Below are 8,999 nucleotides of genomic sequence, written 5' to 3' on the forward strand. Positions count from 1 at the left end.
TGTAATGCGTAGGTAAAGTAGAACCTTTGATTAGTTTTCTGAGTAGACCGACTAAAAGGAATACACTATGGTCAGTGCAGCCAGTGCAGCCGAGTTCTGAAGCGCGTGACCAGATTTTGAAAATCCTCGGGTAGCTGGAAAGGGTAATGGATTTTTGCTTTCAACCATACACGCGGACTGCGCAGCCTTGATACCAGTAACCACTATACTCGTGGAACCAAGGTAGCTCCAATACATACAATACAGTATATAGATCCGACCCCATAATTGAGTTCCCGTACGCAGTGCATCAGAACCGTACGCGACTTGTTTCAGTGACCCTTCATCCATCCGCATTAGTGTTATGTGTTCCATTCGATTCATAAGAAACTAACTGAGGATAGCCATATATTTTTACCCACCACAGTACATCTAATGGACAATAATTCATACAACACACCTCTGCAACACCTAGCCGAGATAAGGCAGCGTTAGTGCTGTAATTAAAAAAAAACTCATTCAGAGAAATTGTCGAGAAAAGAGGAGAAAATAAGAAGTTTCCTGATACACACCACTCACAAAACACTGTACCATTGCACAAACTCGACAAACAGAATTACAAATACACTCACACTCCTCAGCTGGTAACAACTCCTGCACTTTATGAGCTACTGGTTGGCCATTGGACCGAGAATAAACAGCATAGCCACCATGGTTATAACAGCCAAAAAGGACGCTCGTAATACATAAGGTCGATATAGATTCCGAATCATTACCAAATAAGGCATAAGTCCTATATTTAGAAAATAATTAGGAAATGTTAACCTCATAATGGCCATATTTGTAGGCACTGCTGAAAACAGCCAATATAAAAAATCGCTGACCTATGCCAAGCAAAGGAAAAACTTAATTTTGTTGATAACAAGTGTCCACCCATTGTTCAGGTACACAAACCCACAATCGAAAAGCTGTGATTGTTACTCAACAGTCATACTTTGCAGCTACTTTTCGTCACTGACTAAAGCGTACACTTCTAATTAGTTATGTGCGATCTCTGGGACCCTGCATAAGATCAAAAATAGCCTCTATTCCTCAGACAGGTCATAATGTTAACTTGATTATCTAAACATACGAGCTGTAGCGTCTTGAAAAGCTGAGCCAAAGCTCGTCTGATGTCCTATGTATAACGGGTTTCGTTTAATTCCGGGTGAACGTAAAAACTTATTACGCACGTTAGAAATTCGGTGCTTTGGAAATTTAAAACATTTGGGACAGTAAAGTCCTGTTTACACTGACTTCATCCACTTTGGTCATTGCTAACCTTGTGGACTGCAGGATGAGCGAGCTTCGTATATGCACTTTTACAGAGAGGGAGGCAGTGATCTATTGCACAAACCTGAGCTGCTTTTATAGCCTACCGCACAAACCTTACTGCTTAGTGTATGGAGCTCACACAGGTGCTACATTGAGCGGTGCCTCAGACCACATTTAAATCATCGACGGCTGAAACAGGTGCCGCACACACGAGTGCGATAACATTTCCTGGCACGTACCGGGTTCGTGAAGGAAGGGCAGAGGGCGCTGCGGTGCCCGGCCTCCCGGGCCGAGGGCAGCACCTCTGCTCGCACCCGTATCATGGTGCACACGATATACCACAGCTAACTACCCACTCGCATGGCTTATCCATGATTCAAACAGCCTCCCACTAAAACTGAGAATACAACAGCAGACGCACCAGCGGTACTCACGCGTTATGCTGCTTACCGCCAAGGCACACTGGCCGCTAGAGGTTCGGCTTGATCTGTCTGAGCACGCGGACGCAGGTGTCGCGCAGCACCTGCGGTTTGACATCCTCCTCCATCCAGGCGATCATCGAGCCGGAGAGCTCGGCGAAGCTGTTGGTGGACACACTGGCCTCGAACGACTGGAAGAGGCTGTCAATGACTGCGCGGAACACCTGGAACTTGACCTCGTCCGAGACCTGGGCGTCCTGCGGGCCCGGCCGCGCCTGGTGCGCCTTCACCACCTGGTCGTAGTTAGCCTTGAGGATCTGCAGCGCCACCACCTCCTTCCGCAGGCTGGCCAGCTCCTCCTCCTGCCGGCGCTTCTGCTGGAGCAGGTACTGCGTGTACTCGATCGACTTCTGCAGCACGGCGGCCTTGCTCATCTTGTAGGGCGTGCCCGCGGCGCCCTCCTGCGCGTGACATGTGGGGACCAGCTCCTGTAGCATGTCGTAACCCTTCTTGATGGCGTCGCGCCGCTTCTGCTCGGCGAAGGTGTGCGCCTCTCGGCGCCTCTCCTTGTATGTCTGGGTGTGCGCGCGACTGTCGCTGTCCTCATCATCAGAGGCGGGCGCCGAGTGGCACGAGCCGGCGGCCGTCAGAGAGCCGGTCGACGAGCAGCGAGAGAACGGCGGCTGGGCCGGCGGCGACAGCGGCGGCTCGCGCTTCAGACACATGTCCGCCGGGTCACCGAGCTCGACAGATGTGCGCAGTGACATCACTGCCGCCGTGGCTGTGGAGACAGGCATCACAGTCAAACATGCTGAGACAGTGAGAGATGGAAAACACAACATCACCTGTAGTAAAACAAATATTGTCTCACCTATTACCACTTAACTTTATGCCGGTTGGCGGGTTGGGGGTTGGGGGTCGGGTACTCCTGGTTTTTGCTTTTTTAGGCATGGTAAATAAAACCATGGCGCAGCAAAACAAGGCATAGCTAAGCAATGCATACATTAACTTTATATGGTGTAAAATTGTTGACCCCAGGTCACCAGGTCAAGTTAAGAAATACTGTCTAAAAAATAGGTCACCTAGGGTCAGGTCACCAAGTCAAATTAAGAAGCAATGTCTCTAAAAACTTTGGGATTTTCTTACTCCTACAGCTTATCTTGTAAAACTTTGAAACTCAGTGAACTGCATGATGATATCAATTATCAATACGAACAACTTCTATCTCTCAGATTTTTTCATATCAATATCTGTGACTTGAAGTCAGTATTTTGTGACTTCACCATAGTAAGGAAAGGGGAAAAGTACAAATGCCTGCTAATTTGAACAAACACATCAAACCACAAAATATTTATAGAAACATAGCCATTCCACTCATATGCAATGGAGAGGGTGAAGCTGATGCCCAGCAGGCACTAAAAAGGTCATGTTAGGTTATAAAAGATCATCAGCAGGTTTTAACCCTCGCCCGTATAGGGGGGTCGAACGGACCCCCCCCCCCATGGTTTTTCGCGAATAACTCACGTAAAAACCGGCCGATCGCGACGAAACTTTCAGTACCCTCGCGTAAATCAATTTTACACATACCCTGAAAATTTCATGACCCTGACCCCAATGACCTTTGACCTGTGACTTACTTTTCGAGACCATGTTTGGCCGGAATCGCGATTCGGCGTATGTCGGCTCGCATTAGCCGCGCGTTTGCAGTCTTTTCGTGGTTTCAAGCGTTCAAACATGTGATATGATGTTGCCCCCATGCATTAGGGTGGGTGTCAAGGTCACCTGAAGGTCAGGTCAGGTCATTGACCTTTGGTGACCTCGGTTCACTTTTTCGAGTTTTACATGTTTCTAGGCCAGTTTTTGGAGCTGAATTCGAATTTAGCAACCATATGAACATTTACGAAGAAGTTTTGGTGCCTTCGTAACATGTTACGAAACTGTCAGAGGCGGTTGACACCTACTAGGAATACCCGGCAGGACCCCTACTGGTTGACCTGACCTGACCTGACCCGACCTAGACTAAATGCATAAAGACATCATCTGTGATCAAAACTAACATGATATTCGTGATCAGCGCCCCGAAAACCCCATAGCAGCCACACTTTACGACGTTCTAACAGGTCCCGATTTTCCGACTTTTGGGTCATTGACCTGACCTGCAAGGTCAACCAATGACCTAGGACCTTAAAATTAGGTATCATCGGCTTCCTCTCGTCACGGGCAGCACGCTTGTTTTTTTCCGCGAAGCTCTAGCTCGATCAGGAGCGAAACGGCAAGGGGGGTCCAACGGACCCCCCCCCCCCTTATACGTTCGCGGCTGGAAAAACACCAATACGGGCGAGGGTTAAGCCTCTTAGAACTGAAGCATTACAGTGTCCCAAAATTATATTTTGGCTTGGGTGTCTGAGGGGAATATTCGTCACTACAAAGAGGGCTGAAAGTGGACACTTCTCCGTCAGAATGGCACAGAAACGGAGCGGAAACAGGGATCAACAATTTATTTGTGAATTTCTGAGGATGTGTGAGCTAATTTATAAGATAGGCGAATCGAATATGGAGGGAGAAAAAAGGTACACGCAGATGCTCTTTATTGGTAAAATAGTGAGCGAAAAATTGCACTGAAAATTGGAGGTGAGAGTGGAAAATTATTTTGATTTGCATGTCACTTCCCACCCAAACTGGCAAAATTTGGGACACTGCATTAGGTACAGGCTAGCCGCTGGGATGGGACTAGGTACCTACTGCTCATACTGAGATTTTTCCATTTTAATGAGAAGCCTGACTTTATACTCACTCATACATCACTTTTGCAATGACGTAGAAACCACATAATCCTAAATCCATGTCATGGCGAGTCTTCATACATTATCTACATAGCTGAATGGGCATAGGAGCCTCACAAAAAGTGTGGGGGGAGAAAAACTTCAATGTCACTTTGTGGGAGCCCCAATACCCCTATGAAGAAAATTTCTTTGCAGTTTTATGCCCATCTCACCTTGCTGAACAACTTCCTGCTCTTAGTTTTGAATTTATATCAAAAATAAATATTTTACTTAAAAAATGGCTGAAAAGTGGGGGTCATGAGTATGACCCCCCCCCCCATTCCTATGCCTATGTACTCACTCATAATAAGTTATTATAATACACATTATGCTTGCACAATGGCTGTTAAGATTAATGGAATGTCAATATATGCATTACAATGGACTGCAGTGGGTAAAAAACATTTTCAATCATTTTAAATAAAATAGCCTTTTCATCTTTCTGCAGCTGCACTTATGCCAATACCGTAAAACGGGGTGTTAAATTACGTGTAATGCAGTTTACGCTTGTGGAAAATGTGCTCATTATGAGTTAAACAGAACCAAAAAGTAATCTTCTGTCATCAATAAAAACCCATGTTGAAGCTAGTCACTTGTCATTATGTTGCCCTCTTTGTTTTAGTCTTTTTATGATGACATCACATTTACCTACATCAGTCTCCATTGACCCATCATTGTAAAAGAGTGTTGAGATGTTTTGTTACATGACTTAAGATGTGTTAGAGATAAAAGCATGAACTTGCCAGCATTTTATGTGGAATTTGGTGTTTTCCATGCCTACTGAAAGAAAACTTGAGGAAATTATATTAAGATATTATTTTTTATTTTTTCTTCCCTGTGCCTTAGCACCCCAAATATGCATGTATCCGGAAAAGAGGAAGAGGATGATGAATGAATGTGTGGATTTGCACAAATTTTTCAGGAAACATGTGCAATACATGTGACAATACACCTATGCATTCATTTTCCCTGTACACCCACTCGTTTATGTGGTACACACAGAGTTTTGGAGATGTTTCAATTTTGTGAAAATGTAGCATGGTTTTCAAATCCATTTTTGAACCAAATCACTTGCATGAAAAACCATACCATTTTGTCCTATGGTCAAGAGCAAAACAGTGTCAACTACCACACTGAAGTTTTTATTGAACCTTCTCCAATTAGGAAGTTAATATGACTCAAAGTTTTTCCCATGCAACTGTCCCTTAAAGGAAACAGTTCACTTTCCTGAAATTAGTATTTTGCTATGGATTTACGATTTTTTATGCTCAAAATGATCAGAAAATAAAATAAAACCTTTTTGTAAAAACAATTACTTTCTATATTTTAATATAGGACGAACTATATTCTATGTAAAATAATGATTGACGCGGAAGCTTGTTACGCGTTGACCAATCATATTGCGTAGTTCAAACCTACGCATGCTGCATTAGCTGTAAGCAGCATGCTGATTGGCTGACGATGACGTGGCTGCATTCCTGTGCAAGGCACACATTCCTCTGCAAGGCACTCTTTTCGGAACGAGAAATGGAATATCTTCGTCTAGGGTGATCGTTGAGCCGTAAAAGCTCCTGATTTGTGCTAGTCTCAGCTCAAGCTACGAAACTGCTATTCCAGTTCAAAATCCCATGTTAAAAGTGGACTATTTCCTTTAACACCCCACTGTCCCTTAACACCCCATTTTACGGTACTCCAAAATCATTTCCATAGTGATTAAAAGATTGGGCCCAGGCCCCAGGGCACTGGGCAGGCACTGAAGCTCAACACAACACAACCATCCAAATCCTGCAAAAAGCAACCAGACTCAGATAATATAAAACGACCTATTGTATTGTATTATATATTGACCTGTATAATATATTGACCTAATGTATTGAGCCGGCGCATCTCTATCCGAAATGGGTTTCCCTTTCACTTCCATCCACCTGTCGAATTCATATGGCTGAGGCGGGAAACCTACTAGGTGAGTTGAGTTGACCTTACCTAAATTGACCAAAGTTACAAATACAATCAAACCTAAAATCAAATAAATGGAATAAAAGTCAATGCCAATGCAATTAAACGGATGAAATCAGTAGGCGGAACTATGGTCATGAGTACCCAAATATAGGAACGTTCCCATTTTTGGGAACGGAGTTCCCAAATATGGGAACGGGCGTTCCCATTTATGAGAACGGAAGACAATTTTTCGGCCGTTCGCCCACTAAAACTCAAAAGTGCATCACGTCTCAAAAAAGTGCACGCTGATTTAAGTATCTACTAAATCTCCATAAAGTTATCTTTAATCTGACCGTGGAACAAGGAAATTGACCGTGGAATGATATTTTTAATGATTTTTTAAAAATGACAGAATGGTGGAAATATGGGTTATACGACATTTAACATGCAATTTTAAGGAAAATGAAGCATTTTTTACAGTTTGAGGTCAAGTATAATAATTTTCGCCTGGTTATGAAGTTTCATTCTAGCGACACCAGATGCTGACATATGCAAGCGAACACGCGGACAGTCCAGAGGTAATATTGTTGACTTTTGGTGTCGGGGCGATCGACCGCGTGGAACGTCAGTGATTTTACCGAACTACTGTTGTAAACTCAGTTTCAGTGGTTTAAAATCATTCAGCTGTATTTTATCAGCCCTGAAAGACATATTTTATTTGGATGCTAGCTGTTTAGCGTTGTTTTATAAGCAGCGTTATGAGCGTGGTTTTTGTCTTCGGCGTTTCTAAGCATGATCGTTTGGGAGGAATTTCTCTGATATAGGTCGCTCTGTGTGACTTATTTATAATTTTTATGCTGATGTCGATCATTCCTCGTGCCCATCCTACCAGGCCTTTTGCCACTTACACCCATTAAGAAAGGAAAAAACTAGATTTTCATTGGGACTAGGTGTTTTGAGGGTGTAACATATTCAGCGTTCCCATTTTTGGATACTTCTTGTGCTCGTCAACTCTCGGTGATTAGCAGACAGGTGCTTGACATGTCTCCACCCTCGGCGCGGACGGTGGATATAGGTATGGAAGACCTTGTTGAACATCGCTGAGCGTTGTGGATTACGTAATCCTGCAGAGGGGGGCGTGTCCGCTGCGAGATCGACGGGAATAAAAGCGCAGAAGACCGGGCGAAACATGCAACGGTCTTGCCGGAAAGGTCATCTGATGATTGTTGCGTTAACAATAATTTGCGGCGTTGGACGTGATGCTTGTTAATGAAAAGAGCCCCTGAAAGGCGTCGGTGAAATCGTTCCCAATTTTGGGTACGCCGTTCCCATAATAAGGAACGCTTGCAGCGCCAGTGTACGAGAGCGTTCCCAAATTTGGGCTCGCGGCCCGGGTGATGGACTGCTTTAGAAATAGGGGAACGATTTGAAACTACGATGGGCCTTACAATATCAAACTCTTTCCCAACAATATTGAGACAACTATCAGGCGGTTCACAATCGTTTTATATTTTTTGGACGTCATTTAACGGTTCTTTTTCTTGTTTTAAATAATGCCTACATGGCGTTCCCATATTTGGGTTTATCGTTCCCAAACATGGGAACGAAAATGCGTTCCCGAAAATGGGTAGGTACGCTTGACCATAGTTCCGCCTACTGAAATAAAAATAGAAGCAAAATCTGAGGTCTACTCACAATGCAAACAATATCAAAGTAGGCTTACAGTGGGACCTTCTTGCTGTTAACAATCGATCTAGATCACATATGATATGATTTATATAAATATTATATTTGTCAAAGACCTAATTGACTTTTCTGATAAGTGTACGACTCTCGCATATCATATAGGTATTGCATGACATTGACAACCCAATGACAACTATGAAAGGAAAAAAAGCTGTTCAAAAAGAAGACCAGCCGCTCACTGTGCTCAAATTATGTAAGTTAAAATCGCTGATTGGTGAGCATAACTCCATTTTCGCTCCTTTACTCACTGAATGAACACAAGAGTAAATTCTTATAGGATTTACAATTATGACGAGGCTGTTTCATTATGTGCTTGAAATAAGACACCGCAACTAAACTATAGCGGCTACCGGCAATGATTTATTGCTGTTCCCGTTCTCAGAGTAATTGCAAGAGTCTGCATTTTTACTTGTGTGTATAATAAAAAATACTTTACAGTACAAGATTTTACTTTCTTCAGTTGTATATGCACATTTTAAAGGCTGAATAATTGACTTGTAGAGGTTGTCATCTAGCCGGCTTGTTTTGATCGTGATAAATGAAATCCAAATGATTATCGGTCCAGCGAGTAGCGACCAGCCGTTTTCGAGATGACAGCAAATCCTGAATGTGTGCACATGTAAAAGTAACTAATCCGTGACACATCGGAACACACATAGACCTAGTCTACTAAGCATAGGTTCATGTGTGGTTGTAGAACTATCTTTTGCTTTCGAGCGTTGGGCTCTGGAAATGATTATGAATAGCTGCGTTGAATCGGTAATGCCTGGTAATTATAAGC

At 43.5% G+C, this 8,999-nt stretch overlaps 1 protein-coding gene across 4 annotated transcripts; it reads right to left on the reverse strand.

The window, feature by feature from the left end:
• Nucleotides 1-374: 374 nt before the first annotated feature.
• On the reverse strand, nucleotides 375-8,339 carry LOC122390760 (max-like protein X). Of its 4 annotated transcripts, none has more exons than XM_043384016.1 (2): nucleotides 8,196-8,339; nucleotides 375-2,493 (listed from the first exon to the last, which is right to left on the reverse strand). In XM_043384016.1, exon 2 carries the CDS (start codon nucleotides 2,477-2,479, stop codon nucleotides 1,763-1,765), a length of 717 nt encoding a protein of 238 aa, XP_043239951.1. In that variant the 5' UTR covers nucleotides 2,480-2,493; nucleotides 8,196-8,339; the 3' UTR covers nucleotides 375-1,762. The 4 variants fall into 4 exon arrangements, with proteins under 4 accessions (XP_043239951.1, XP_043239950.1, XP_043239949.1 ...); XM_043384015.1 differs by having other exon boundaries at nucleotides 8,168-8,330; XM_043384014.1 differs by lacking the exon at nucleotides 8,196-8,339 and adding an exon at nucleotides 4,507-4,611.
• Between the last annotated feature and the right edge of the window lie 660 nt (nucleotides 8,340-8,999).

This window comes from Amphibalanus amphitrite, unplaced genomic scaffold (assembly GCF_019059575.1).
Source record: "Amphibalanus amphitrite isolate SeventyFive unplaced genomic scaffold, NRLGWU_Aamphi_draft 000407F_arrow, whole genome shotgun sequence".
Lineage (NCBI taxonomy): Eukaryota > Metazoa > Arthropoda > Thecostraca > Balanomorpha > Balanidae > Amphibalanus > Amphibalanus amphitrite.